Source organism: Pseudopipra pipra, chromosome 9, assembly GCF_036250125.1.
Source record: "Pseudopipra pipra isolate bDixPip1 chromosome 9, bDixPip1.hap1, whole genome shotgun sequence".
Lineage (NCBI taxonomy): Eukaryota > Metazoa > Chordata > Aves > Passeriformes > Pipridae > Pseudopipra > Pseudopipra pipra.
The window spans coordinates 4,180,479-4,195,485 of record NC_087557.1 but is presented as its reverse complement, the minus strand read 5'-3'; the positions used below and the strand labels follow the sequence as shown (position 1 = coordinate 4,195,485).

The following is a 15,007-nucleotide window of genomic DNA, read 5'->3' as shown; positions in this document are numbered from 1 at the left end:
AAGCAAATGGACCACAATAAAAATTCAGTATACTGCATTTCCAAACAATATAACTACCCACCATGCAATTTTTCCACGTTCTCCAAACTTGCATGTTATTTAGATTGTTTTAAAATGTTAATACAGAAAAGTGAAAAAGAAGCTTCTGAATGAATAGATACAAGTCTGGTAAAGTCCTCCATAACTTTGTGGTGGACAGTGGATAAGAGAGACTTACAAATGCACATTCTATTCTTAAAAGGAAACAAAATGCAATTTTGGCACAGAGCCTGAAGGAATCACAGCAGTAACAGGAACACAAAGTCTGACATTACCAAAAATTTCTTTTCCATTTCTCAGTGTTTCCAGAAAAAACAAGCAACTAACTGTGAGTGACACAATGCCAGCACCAGTTCTCTCTTGGTACTTTTTCTTTAATACTTGGCATTTCCGCTCATAAGAGCTTACTAGTCTGCTCTTTCCAGCTACCTTTCCTTCTAATGAGACTGAATCTTTCCATAAAGTTTTCACTGGAACCAGAGACAAATACATCCAAACAATTCTCCCAGGAGAGCCAGGAGATAGGATACCTGGCTAATAGACCTTTAGCCTGGGCTAGTATTGTCTTAACTGGCAAGACAAATTAAGTAGTTTTGACCTCACCTAAGCAAACCTAGTGGGGAGTGGATGGCAAAGAAACCATGCAAATATTTCTACAAGTAATTAGCTATTACTAAACTACTCTGAGTATTAGAATACTGTTTCCTAATGAATTTTCAATAAAAGTAAAAAAAAAAAAATTATTGTTTTCCAATTAAGACAACATTACACACAAACTTCCCACACAGCAACTTCAACCACCCAGGAGCCTACTAAGCAGAAATCTTAAGCTTCAAATCTCTACCCTCTGAATATGAAAATGTTGGGATAAGAAAACAGTATTTTGTACCAAAAAGAAATAAAGTCCCTTTCACAAGGACTCCATGAGCACATCTCAGTTTGCAAAATTACATAAGCTTTATGCAAAGCAAATGTTTTTCAGTGACAGTTGTCATAAATTAACCTGAAACACAGGCCAAGGGAACTGTTAGTAAAGATTTTCTGAGTAGTGATGAACTCAGAAAAAGACTCAAGTTACTCAAATTTTATCCAGCTTCTTAACAGAATCATTATAATTAACCAGGAGCATTAAACAGGAACCATGCACACCATAATATCCCTGGGACAGGTACAGAAAATCCTCTTACTCCTTCCCCACATAAGCAAAATATTTTTAGCTTCTTTCAAATAAAGCTGCAGCAAGTAAAAGGAGCATCATTCAGCTCTCTGCTGAACATGAAGTGTTTTGTGCTAATGGAATACATGATTATACAGAAAAAGAGAATAGGGTAGTTCTACCACATGAAATTAGTACATGTTTAATGTTGTATGCTGTGACTTCCCAGGCTTTCCTCATCAGTGCTTGTTTGGATTTCAAGTTGCTGCAACACTCAGATCATCAAAAGAGGATTTCTACCTTAGAAAAGGGACAGACCCAAGGACAGAGTTCCTTTCCTTACAGACCAACAAACTCAGAGACACATGGCAGATGCGAAGCAGATGTTCTTGGTGTAGCACATAAATGTAAATGATATTTCCCTCGGGTATATCCATATGAGGTGACTGAGTGACTGGGAGACAGGATGGTGCTGACCAGAAATCAGGCAAGGCCTGAACTACTCTCAGTGTTTACATCAGGAAATCACATTTTAATTTTGGCAGATGATACTGGAACAGGCCTGGTTTACATACATGTTTTCTCTCTGTGGCCTTCAGGGATTTTGCAGCGTAGTAGAAGAGCTGGGTTCCACACAGTGCTACCCAGTATTTCGTCCAAGATGCTACCTGGGGAGAAAGGAGGAAAAAAAACCAAGTGCAATGGGTAAGTGAAACGGTTCATAACACTGAGCTGTAAAACAGGAGGCATCACATCATCCTGCAAGAACATGACAGCACTGACTGCCCAGCCAAGCCATCAGCCACGTCTCCAAAGCTGCTGTTTGTTATTCGTGCAAGCCTATGAATGCAGGAACAATCCAGAGAGCAGAAAGAACGTGTGCCTTTCCTCACTAATCTGAGAAAAATGTTCTGCATCTCACTCTATACTTCCTGCAACCCCTACTGAACACTTCATTGAGTCCATCTGTCCATTTTCTTTTCCATTTTGGGTACTGCCATAAAGTATTCTCATGAATATATACTTTGATTTATAATTCATAATCAAGCATCTGCAGAGCAAATGCTAATGGTTATTATCAAATGCTAATGGTTAGGATTTACCTACTGTTAAGGAAGACAAAACACAGTCCTCTCCTTTAAAGTCCTCAGTAATTGCAGAAAATTTTATGTACCGTTTCCTTCTCTCCTACTCCCTAGATTATGGGTATAGCCTTATAAACTGAATAAATGTACCAAACAGAAGAATGAAAACTCTAGCAGTGACCCTAAATCTTAACCAGCAAGGCAGAGGAGACCTCAGACACTTGAATTAGTTGCCCAATGACCATTTTACTATATTTATAACTGGGCAAAGGAAGAAGGTGAGAAAATTAATTAAAAAAAAGTATCTTACTGTAGGTTTTTTGCCTTCTTTCAACAAAGTCTTCCTCCTGAGAACACCTTGAATAGTAACTGCTCCTGGATACAAATGAACAGCCAAATCTTCAGATTCTAGAGAGCTGAAAGGAGCATGTGAAGATTTGTGTGAAAAAATATTTTTCCTAAAGTAGTTTTCCAACCATTACCAAAAACCTAATGCAAATACCTTTATTGTAATTTAGGAATGTCAACTTTTTATTTATTGGACTTCATTGTGGAAAAAGACTTTGGCTGTTACAAGGAATTGCTGTTGTGGATTTTACACTCGCAAGCAAAAGTGATCGGAAAAATTAATTAGCCAAGCAGGTAATTAAATCCTTAATTAAAAAAATTAAATCTCAAAACACAACTGAAAGATAAGAACAATTAATCTTAAAAAGCAAACGTCTGAAGTGCATTTGTACAGTTGCTGTACGTGTTAAACCTCTCCTTCAGCCCTTGCAAGAAAGACTTGAGTAGTTTTTGGTTAGAAACACTGGAATCATTAGCACGTCAAAACCAAAGCACAGCTCAAACATGCACAGTCTTTAAAATATCTGAAAGCAGGAAGAGTGGGCAGGAGCAGGAATAAAGAGTAGAAACCCAAACCACAGCTTTAAGGTGTTTTAATGTAACTGGTGCTCTAATTGCCCGCCCTACGTAGGACCTGAGAGCAACGGGCTGAAACAAATGCCAGGTACAGCACTGTGAAAACAAAACTAAGCTTGATTAAACTCACAAAGCTGACTGGCTCAAAAACCATTTTCGATCAGAGAAAAGTTACAGGAAGAATCATTTCAGCAAATGTCAATCAGAGCGTGTGGCTGAAGTGCTGGACCCAGCAGCTTTCCAGAAAAGCCAAGAGATTGAACAGCACCCAAAAATCATTTCCAAGTAAGTCAGGATTTGCTGTTTCATCCATCCTAATGTTCACAAATGTTCAAAGTAAGCTGGAAATCTGGCAAACCTTTTCACTGCAGCACCTACAGAGGATGATGATATGGAGACAATTTTGGACACTGACAGATGCAAACATGAGTTTGTTCGGTGAGACAATGCTTGGTTCTTAATGTGACAAAGGTTTCACGGTTAATGGCAATCTCTTTCCCAACTAGAGTGACACACAGCTGGAGGCAGGATTTGTACTTTAATTTGTCAGAATAATCAGTTATGTTACTCTGTCAGCTTGCAAATAATATTATATATAATAAATTGGGGGCAATTTGAATGTGTTACTTTTTTTAGGCACATCTCTGATTTCAGTGAAGGGGAGCAAAGAAATTCAATGCAGAACTGCCAGCAAAGAAAACACGTGGAATGCCATCCATCAGCACCAGAAGCAGCTTCACTGTCCCCATGGGAACTCCCAGCACTGCTCCACAGTGGCAGGCAGTGCAAAAGCTACCCTGGCCAAACATCTTTAAGCCTCGACAGAAAGATCCCACGGTTCAGAATTTGGATTTGCAGACCAGAATGAACAAAAGTCCTTATGGTGATATAGAGTAAAGGCATAGAAAAGTTTTTAAGTCTGAAGAAAAAGGTCTCTACCTTTTATTTTGACATGGAAGTTAGAAAGATAACATCAGAAAACACCCACTTAATTATGAAACCAAACCAAACCAAATCACCAACACCAGAGGGAAGGTTGGACACCTCTGTGTGCAGTGGGATTGTACCTGCTGGCCTTCATGTGGCCTCGATGGCCATTTCGTGACACTCTTGTCCCCGGACCGAGAGAATGGTACAACCTGTTCCTGTTGGATTCCATTATAAATTGTATGTATTACATATACTTTTATCCACACAAACAGCACGACTGCTAAAACAGCACAGAACTATTTTTGTGTGCATATCATAAAGCCACTTCTTCCACATCAGAAACAGAGGATAATTTTGTTCAGAAAAACGCATGCAGAGAGACACCACGGGTTTTGATTTCATCAGACGTTCTCTTTGTCAGAACTCATAATACTGAAGTGTTTTATTGGCACTGAAGAATAATATATTTTGAGAGCAAAGCCTGCATTTAGTTGTTAGATTAAATCAATGCAAAGGAACCACACTAATAAAACTTGTCTTTAAATCTGACTTTAGATGTTACTAGAAAAAATGGTCTCAATTTCTATGAGTATGCACACACACAAGCTGCATAGAAAGTAGTCATTAACAACACTGGATTTATCCCAATTTTGCCAGAGCTGTTAATTCCAGACAACTGATGCCTCTCCCTCACTTAAAGATTCTTATAAAGAATAGAAACCCACTGTACAGACCAAAACTAGAGACACCCGCTCTAGTGATCTTAAATTTTAACGCTTGCATGTCAGTGTATTAAATTCCAAAATGTGCTTCAGCATCTTATAAACGAAGGAACAGACTCAAGGTTGCTGCATATCTCTAGGAATTTCACACACTATGTTTGGAATGCCTGTAAGGAACCCCATCCCTTTCCCTGGAATCAGGCAAGAGAACTCACCCTGAAACACGTGCAGCTTCAAACAGGGTTCTCAAAGAGCTCTCTCAGGAAAGAGGAAAGTATGGGAGGCAAGTGGAATTTGGAGGAGGGTTCTTCTGACTTCACTGTTTCACATGGAGTAAACCTTCTAACGGGGAGTCTGGGCCTGTCAGTTCTCATTAGGACAGGGATAAAAACCCTCTGCTTTGACTCAGGAGCCCCCATGACAGTTCCGAGGAGTGCTACCACAAGTTTAAACCTAACTAAAATTTTTAAGTTTCTTATGCTAAAAGCACTCAGCTCACCCTTTTGTCTAAGGGCTTTTCCATATAATTTTTATCTTTGAAAAATTACTTAAATGATTCCATAAGGCAGCAGGAAAGGAAAAGAAAGAAAACCTTTTGAATGTTTTACGTGCCCTGTGATGCAGGCCCCAAGTCTGAGATTTCCTTTCTGACCCTATTTTCTTTCTATGCTCACATGGAACATTTCCACTGATTACCTAACAGAATCATAAGAGCCTTTCCTCATGTATGTATCCATATTTATATCATGAAACATCCAAGAGTTTGCCTTTGGCACAGAGAGATTTTCAAAGGCTTCTCCCAAAATTAGCACAGACCTTTAACTGCTTCAGTGATTTCAAGCAGAATATAAGGTTTGTGGTCACAGTGGTACCAACTATAAAGTTCTTTGACAAAAATTCCTACTAAAAATGTCAAAGCATGGTAGGAAAGGTCATCCATGGCAGCTCTGAGGCTGATGGGTTACCTGAAATTGTGTTATAGAAGCAAACAACACAATTTATTGTGCATCTTGCTCAGCTGTGGGAAGGTGAATATTCCACCTTTTTCTATATTAAAACTACAGCTGTTGGTCTTTTTCCACATTCTCAAATACAACATGGAAAGGGGCTCACATGGTCACTGTCACCTGGGCCTTTGAAGGTGTTGGATAAGGAGGAACATGTTAATTCTGGACCACAAAACCAGACATCAGCAAGGGGCATTTCTGTGTTTTGCTGTGTAACAGGAGTAACAACAACATGAAAAGCAGAGGCAAAAGAGGTGACAATGTCAATGACAGGAGAGCAAAGGGATCACAAACGGGTGAAGTGTCTCAGGGGAAGTGAAAATGAAAACCAGATGAACATGAACAGCACACACAAAATATCCACATATATAAAAATGCTTTGGGGTCTAAGGGTTCTCTGGCTGAGCTACTTAAAGAATGTGTGCAATGAGTAAACACCCAATTAGACAAAAGTCCTGTTAACTATTAGTGAGCAAAAGGTACTTCTCTGCTGCTTTAACAGATCCAGTGAACTTACTACAGTTTTTCAGTGTTCTTACATACAGAAGACCTCTAGATCACTAAAACAAAGAATCATTTTGAGGACTGAGTGAGAGATTTTAGACAGCAATGTGAACAGAGAAACGCAGGTTTTTCTTACCTTTCAAATGCTGGCCAGGAAGTCTCTTCACTGAGTTCAGAACCATCACTGCTACCTAGAAAAAGATAAGAATGAATGACACTATTTCAGCATCTACAACTGATCCATTTCAACAATGTCTCTCAACACAATATTTGAGATTAAATGTGTAAAAACGCTTCAGTAAAACACTGCAAGGAAAATACTTCATAATTTGCTTCAGGAATTTCACATGAACTGAGGCAGAGATTTGAAGGGACAAGGTCTAGGTGCACATTAAGAAGTTGAAGAAAAGGAGCACTAATAAGTGGGAAAGGTGTTTAGAAAATTTAAAGAAAACCAAAAATGAAGATTTGTCTGATTAACACAACAAGCATTTAAAAAGAAAAGGTCACTTATTGAAATAATTCCTTATGAAGTCATACGTGGTCACAACACTGAAGTGCAAATTCATCGCTGAGTCTCCAACACATGATTTGAGAAGCCTTAAACAACTTTTTTAAGCTATCTCCCACTTACTTTATCAGATCACAGCAGCATTACTTCCTTCTGTGCTTTGTAAACAAATCCAGTGTTACCACAAGTATCTTATTTTCAACACTGATAGTAGAGGAAAATCACAAAATCCAGTATCTAATGCATTCATCTTGGCATGCCCACAAATAACACAGTAACTTTACAGTTATAGTAAATCCCATTAGGCTGAAAATGAGTATTTAAGTACAGATACAAGGTGGGTGTTATCTGTAATGTTGTTAAAAGTCAGTAAATATATATCAGTATAGAAATACTGTTATAGAAATACTGCTACTCAGTAGCTTCAATTACTAACTGTACTATACAGAGTGTTCAAAGGAAGAATTTACTCAGTTATTTTTAAACAAACCAGAAAGTAAAACAAATAAAAAAATCTAAATCAATGCACCTTACTTAAGGGTTCTCCCAGAGAAACAGCAGCTGAAAATGGGAACAAATTCCCAGTAATTTTACGCAGAAAATCAGCAGGGAAAAGTGGTGCCCTGAAGAATAATGTGTACAAAGTAAGTCTGGATATTCACTGAGTAAACACAGAGTAAACATGGAGGCAATAAAGTGTCACACACAGCAGGAATAATTCCAGCCAAGAGCCATGAAAATCTCAGCATGGACTCAAGTTTTCTCTGTGCAAAATCCAAGAGAAAAGACATGCCTTTATCTGCCAGCTCAACTGAGATGCCTCTTGTGCAAACATTAGCTCAACATCCTCATATTAACATCATCTCTAAGGGATAGCAGATAACTTATCCCAGCTATTTTTTTTGAGAAAAATTCTGCATTTTTCTCAAAGCAAAGTCCTAACCTGGTTCACACCAACACTACAATAAAAGAGATTTGTATAGGGGAAGAAGCTGAGAGACATAAAAGTGACATTCCAGTGGAGTTACTGACTCCTAAGCTGGGAATAAAGGGCTGCAAGAAGAGAAGTAATATATCCAACAAGTAACCAACCAATTCAGGTGGAACCTGCTGTTACAGTAAAAGTCTTTGCGAAGTTCCAGAACAAAGCTCATCATTTCCTGGGAGGAAAAAAACCTGTCATTTAATATTTTCAGCAAACTCTACATCCGTGTCACAGTGAGAAGCTCAGTGATTTATTTCACCCTACCAAAACCACAGCTGCCTTCCTCTGTAAGGTGACATATAAAGTCTCTTCAAATAAATAAGTAACATGGTTTGGGGATGAAGAGACAGAATGAGAGGTAACAATTCAGAGACAACTTGAAGAAGATATCTGGGGTTAGACCTCCCAGCTGACAGTCTTGTAGTAGAATCTCTTACAGGAAGATTTTCAAGTGCTGAGGTCCCTCCAGCAGGTGGAATGACAATTAGGAAGGGAGGTTTCAACTGCGTAGGAAAGAAGTCTTCCTTGCATGTAATTGAGATTTTCTTTGCGGCTACTTGGAGCAATCTGTCCTGCAAAATGGTGCAGCAATTCCTGTCAAGTCACTCATTCAACACTGAAGCTATTAGGGACACTTAGAATCTTATTTATTTCCTTATTACTGCTTAGATTTAGCTTTGTGATAGAAATCCACGCAATTAAGCCCCAGTAATAAGACTGTATGATGAAGTAATTCTTTATATTTAAAGTAGGCTGATACATTAAAATTCTACCTGAAATGACATTTCGATGGCAACTGTATTAGCTTGGCTAATAAAGCTGGAATTCAATTGCTGTACTAAGTACACTACAGACAGATTTAAAAGTTAGTGCTGCTTTCTAAAAATGCAAAGCAATTTAGAGGAAGAGCTGAAATGCCATCTGTCAGAAAGTGACAATCCTTGCTACAGTATCAGTACAGTTAGAAAACTTGAATGAATTTGGGGGCTTTGTAAACAAAAAGTTTCACTTAAAAGTTTAATCTATACAGAAATTTCCAATTATTACACTTTTAAGAGCAATGTCAATTTGTAAAAAACTTGGGCCAAACATCACAGCTATTGATTAAATGGGTTTTTTTACAGGTTGAAAAAATTGTAACAAAAACCTAGAAAAGACTGAATTTTAGCATTTGACTATACCTCTATCATCCATATAGAACATCTCCAGATTCTAAAAAACTAGACGAGGTATTTTGCACAATAAAAGTTCTGATACTAAAAAAAACAAAACCTTTCCTGAAAACCAAAAGAATATACATTACACCCTCCTTCCAAAACAAAACAGAAGTAAAAGGGACTGTTTTTAACTTAATAAAAGTTAGATGTCTAGCCAAGTTCTGTTTAAACATTAAGTGCACTATTTGACTGTCACCTCAACTGGAAATATTTCATTCATTCAGTACTCTAAAAATATATCACCTTCTTAAATTCTTCTCAAGTATGTACTCAATATTTGAGTTTTTCCAACAACCTCGAGCAAGTCTTCAGGTTAAACTTCATAACAAATTCTAGGTAGTGTAAGTCTTTGCTATTACTGCTCTAAACACGTTTTGGCTTCATGTAAGAAGCCACTTAACACAGGCCACTATCTTCATGGTTTTCTTCATTGCTAATAAAATTAAATAACTCTTGTGCAGGATTAAAAAAAAAAAATCTGGGTTGTGTTTATCTTTACTCCTTAATATGAAGGCTTTTTCCTAGTTTAGGAATAACAGCACAACTGGCAAAATGGTTTTTTTTGCTAACTGTGCTGGTGATCATCTGAGAAGGTTCAGGATTGTTTATGGAGCTCCAGCACAGCAGTTCGGTTCAGATGTGAATTTTCTGTTCACATTTGTAGATGTGCACATGCACTGTCTGTGCTCCAGCCACACAAACAACCTGAGGTTCCCAGTTGTGTGATAGGGATCACACGTGATGCCTAAACTATTCCCCACCCATTCCCCCAGTCACGGCATCCACTCACTGCCCCAAGTCTGGGGATATTGAACACTCAACACAGGCTTCCTTCATCCAGAAGTTACTCCCCAAAGTCAAACAGGTGCTAATATAAACAAACCAACCCCAAAGAGTTTAAAAAGTATTCAGACTAAAAATTCTTTCCCCTTCCCAAATCTGTCATCGACACACTCTTGGCTCCAGTTACACCGTGTTTCCAGGGCTGGTGACTGCCCTGATAGAGCTTGAAATTCTAATGTGAAAACACAAAAAATTGGTCAAGAGGCCTGAACATCAATGGCTGTAGCACAACACAGCCCAGGTAACACCATGAAGATGGGCTCCATGCCCTAAAAGTTCTGTTCTGCTTTGTTGGGTTCATGATCACACTGAAAATCCTCATATGTAGTTCATTACCATTTAACCACTCTAAAGTTCAGTAGCTCAGCTTTGGCTCTCTAGTTAAACCAAAGGAGGATGGTGGGAAGACTCAAGCAGCATCATGCCAGAGAATCAACAGAAACCTTTACTACCATCACTGATAATGAGCTTCATGGTGAAAAACTAACAGAAGCAAATAACCAAATGGATAAAGATGGGGCAGAAACAGGGGCTGTACAACTGCATTAACTGCAACACACCCAGAGCACAAGCCTTGGACCAAACAATACTAATAAGGACTGGGGAAGAATTGGGGTGCTAGAATATATCCCTCTCCTCCTCTCAAACCCAGGCACCTACAGGTACATTTTTAAACCTCTAATATACAGCTTTTTCATTTACCTTATCACTAATGAAGTAATTCACAATAGCAAACCAGGGTATCCACATTCAGGGATATTTAAAGGAAATATATTAAAAACCCCAACACATTTATTCTTCCTGAAACCCTACCCAAACTTTGATCAGATGACTCAGAGTCCTAAACAGCTCAACAGCAAACTACAGGGTGAGGAATCAAACACACCCACTGGCTGTGCACAGGTCTTCCCTACTGTATAGGCTGCCAAAACCCCTGAAGGTAAATGCACACACTATATACCTACACCTATACTTCATTTATTTAAAGAGAAATATAATCCCTTGTAGGATTCAGTAACTTAGAGGTGGTTACTTAATAGAGGATTTCATTAAAATGCTGATATTCTCTTATGCATTTCATGCCAGTTTAGGTTTGGAAACGTACTGTTTTTACAAGGCACTTTCTTACATTAATTCACACTGATTCAAAACACCTTCCTTGGACTCTGCAGCATTAATTCCTCTGATTGCATTAGAACAAAGGCTAAAGTTATTCTCAAGTGATTGCAACACACAAACAAAGGCCAGTGTTCAAGAGCCTTAGTTTTTCCAGAGCTTTCATCCATATCACTGTAGATTAGGAAAAGTAAGTGGAAAAAGAAACAGTTTGAGAAAGAAAACACTCCGAAGTTAGAATAGAATTTGCTTCCAACACTGCTAAAAAAACAATCCATACCTGCTTCCTCTGAATTTTTAAACACCTGAAGTTACATTCTCGGTTTCAGCAGAGTATTTCTGTGTTCACACCTTGAGACATCTGTTTTTAAGCAGTATACATGGGACAGCACTCTCAGAAAACATAATCTCCTTAGCAAAATAACTTTGCATCCTGTAGGTTTGGTGCTGTAGGAGGAGAAAAGCTACACAGAAGCAATATATGAAAAGAAGGGCCAATTTTACACTGTCCCTTTACTACAGAATTATCTGAGCAATTAGCCATTGTAAACACACTCAGCTTGAGAAAAAAATCCAGTAACGTAGCAGAGCTGAACAGTAAGAAACGGTGGAAATCCAAAGCTTCTGAGAATAATGAAACAATCTCACTGCTGCAAAGATACTTAAGAGCACCCTTAAGCAATACAGAAATACTTTAAAAGCATAAGACAATTGGGAAATAACAGAAAACCATATATTCTTAAGAAAAATATCCCACAAAATAAAGGAAATTCATGCTATTTCTGAGTGGAACCACAATCTAGTAAAAGCTTCTTAATTTATCCTACTTTTGGGTGAGGAGGTGACAGCAGGCAAATACAGGCAGAAGAACAGGTGCTAGGAGGATGCAGGTGGTTCCTTGAACCCAGCCAAGAGCAATGCTTAGATCTCGGAAGGGAAAGAGTGTACACAGTGACCTCACCAAAACACAGTGACGTCATCAAAACAAACACAGCCACTGCACAACAAAGACGCCTTGTAGCTTTAAGACTTGCTGATAGCAAGGAGTGGGGATTCTCAATAACCTCTCACTGCAAAGTAAAAGCACCTGTCCCAGTTTACTGAAAGCAGATATTCTGGATTGTCTGCACAAAACAGACATTTTCAGCACTGTTCTGTGTTTTCATGCGTTGTCCCTCAAAAGTCTGTTTGCAATCAACAGAAATAAAGTGGGGTTTTAAGGACTCGAGTCATATAACCTCTTTTTAGCCACCCACCTAAGAAGGAGATGAATCATAACCTTAGAGATCATAATTCTCTTTGTGATCATAAAGAGCTCCAATTATCCTCAGCTCAAATGCAACTGTCTACATTATGAACATCTAAAACCTACAAGAGACTATTTCCCCTTGTTACATTCCTGAACTCAAGAGGACATTTCCCATCTCACACTGTATAAAGGACTGGACAAGTGTTTCTTCCTTCTAATTAGGACAGTCCTGGCACTGCTGGAAAAAGATTTCTCACTTCTGTTCAGCTAACAAGCACCTATGTTATAAAAGAAGATGGCAACAGATCCAGATGTACATCTCCCTCACTCCAGCATAGTACACCATCCTCAGCTGTGGAACACAGTCCCGTGGCTTCAGGAACAAGAGCTGTTTTGACCCAAGCACAAGACATTAATCTAAAAGGGGCTGTATCTTTAACATTTTTTGAGTTCCAGGGTTATTTACAGAATGAGTTAAAAGCACACAATCAGCCTCCAATCCCTGACATGAAGAAAAGAATCTCATAAAGGTCTCTGACCGTGGCTGTCACGTCACAGATTGGCCTGTTTTCAGCAAATCCCCTGCCTGGCTCACTTTCTGCACTGCTGCTGCTTTAAGAATCATTCACTGCAATGAAAAATATCCTTCATATCTGAAAGATTAATTGATGTAAAAATTTGGGGTATTCTCTGCACCAGAATTCCCAGAACAGACTGCCAGTCCTTCCCAACACAACACAACCAAAAAAGTCCATTATACCTTGAAGGCGTGTTTTTAGTTTAGAGACACACACTGCTGGATTCCTACAGACACTGATGTTGCACTGCTGCTGCTTTGATAGTTAACACAGAGGCAGATTATATCAGATCCTCCAATATGAAAGGACTGGAAACGCCTGAACACCTCTGAGCCCTCAAAACACAAGAGTGATTTAAAGAAGTATTACAGATGTCTTTAAAGGCACATTCAAGGTGCTGGCATAGCAGAAACTCTGTCCACGTTTTGAAGAGGGATCATTTATCCAAAAAGTTCAGTCCTATATAGGCTTATATGTAAAAAAGGTAGTCCTGTTTCTAGAGCAAGAGGTTTAAATCCACGTTTACGGGCAAGGTGAGGAATAACACTCTTTTCAGTGCACACATTCAGAAGACATTTTCCTGACCATCTTTTGAAGTTGTGCTGTAGAACACCATAAACCTCCTCTCTGCTGCAGTGACTGTACTATTTCCAAGTCCTGAGTAAACAGACTACTTCAAACATGATGGAGGAACTCAGCAGCTTCAATCAACTTCCTTAAATCCTGCTGAGGCAGCAGCACAGAATGCCAGGCAACTTACACTTCCAAGAATTCTGCAGTAACAGATACTGCGAACCTCCAAAACTTCCTTTCTTCCCCCAAACGTATTTCTAGAACCTCCACCAATCTTCTGTGTCATTGAGATTTTCATAATATCAAGAGTAGCAAAAGTTATAATGTTGCTGGACTGTCAAAACAGGGATAAAACTGAAGTATCCGAGAATAGGGAGGCTGGAGGTGGAAGAGAATGGGAGAGAGGAAGTTTTAACCACAAATGCTGATCTGGCAAAAAACGCATAAGGGTTGCTGTTTTACAAGTGATTTATACAAGTCTTGTAAAGTGGCAATTTTGTCCCTACTGCATCAAATCAATAAGGTCATGGCTGAGCTAGAGAACAGAACTGAAAAATTCGGAGATGAGACGGAGTAGGAAAACCCCATATTCTCTAAAATATCTGGATGGTGACTGGTTCTCACTCGTACCTCATGAAAAACTGCCTGTCAGCTCTGGTAAACCTTCCCTGCTAGGCTCTAATGGAGGTAAAGAAATAATTTACCCTGGAAAAAAGGATCAACTGCAGAGAGTTTCTTAGATATTTAGACAGAAAACATGAGTAAAATGCTGCCCTGAGAAAAGGGCAATGCTACATCTCAACAAAGGTGACACACATTTGGTCTAATTCCACAGATTCACCTATTAATTTTTTTTTAAAATTATTGTCTCTAGATATTCGATTTTTTCCACATGAAATATTTAATGTTTTCTCAGGATACGGCCTTCTCCTCAAGAAAATAGAGGTACAGCTCCTGAAAACAGCATCATCTGAAAATCTGTGACCTTGTGTCTCTCCATGAAGGCTAAAAAGCAAAGCTGTGTTTTAAAATTAAGTTCTCCAATGAAATGCATAACACCACAAAATTCTATCAAGCTAATAAATCTGAGAGAAAGGACTGTTATAGAGGTTCCATTTCCTAGCCCTGGCTGCAAAGAGGTGGACATGAGAAGCACTTGTCCTGCCCTCTCTTCACTTTAAGGATTCTGTGCACAACAAGAAAAAAGATAAACTCTTGTCACAGAAGACACTCAGAAAGCAGAGGTTCCCCAAAAAGACTACCACCCTAAAAATATGAAGATAAACAACTTGGCAATATTAAGTAGATTCTGACATTTCAAGGTATCTGAAGGTTAGATTTCTATTTACACCTGGCCAAGTCAGAAGTATCTAGAAATTATGCTCTTAAAACTGTCAGCAATTTACAGTTCTCACTGTCAAGTCAATATGGCATTTTCAACAGAAATACAATCAAAAGTCATTTTAGTCTTAGATTGATTTAAGGGGAAAAAAAAGAGAATAGAAAATCACACCCTGCACTTCCTTCCACCTCCCATCAAGGAAGAGGAGTATCAGATGTTGTATCAT

The 15,007-nt window shown here is 38.7% G+C and overlaps 1 protein-coding gene across 5 annotated transcripts in view; it reads right to left on the bottom strand.

The window, feature by feature from the left end:
• RALGPS2 (Ral GEF with PH domain and SH3 binding motif 2) overlaps nt 1-15,007 on the bottom strand; it is a 107,301-nt gene that overhangs the window by 14,672 nt on the left and 77,622 nt on the right. For 3 of the 5 annotated variants that reach the window (XM_064664175.1, XM_064664171.1, XM_064664172.1), the window contains exons 14-17: nt 6,504-6,558; nt 4,272-4,349; nt 2,591-2,696; nt 1,771-1,863 (exon numbers count right to left, since the gene is read on the bottom strand). In XM_064664175.1, the coding sequence (XP_064520245.1) occupies nt 1,771-1,863; nt 2,591-2,696; nt 4,272-4,349; nt 6,504-6,558 (332 nt within the window). The remainder of the gene's footprint in view (nt 1-1,770; nt 1,864-2,590; nt 2,697-4,271; nt 4,350-6,503; nt 6,559-15,007) is intronic. The other 2 variants (XM_064664173.1, XM_064664174.1) reach the window with 1 other exon arrangement.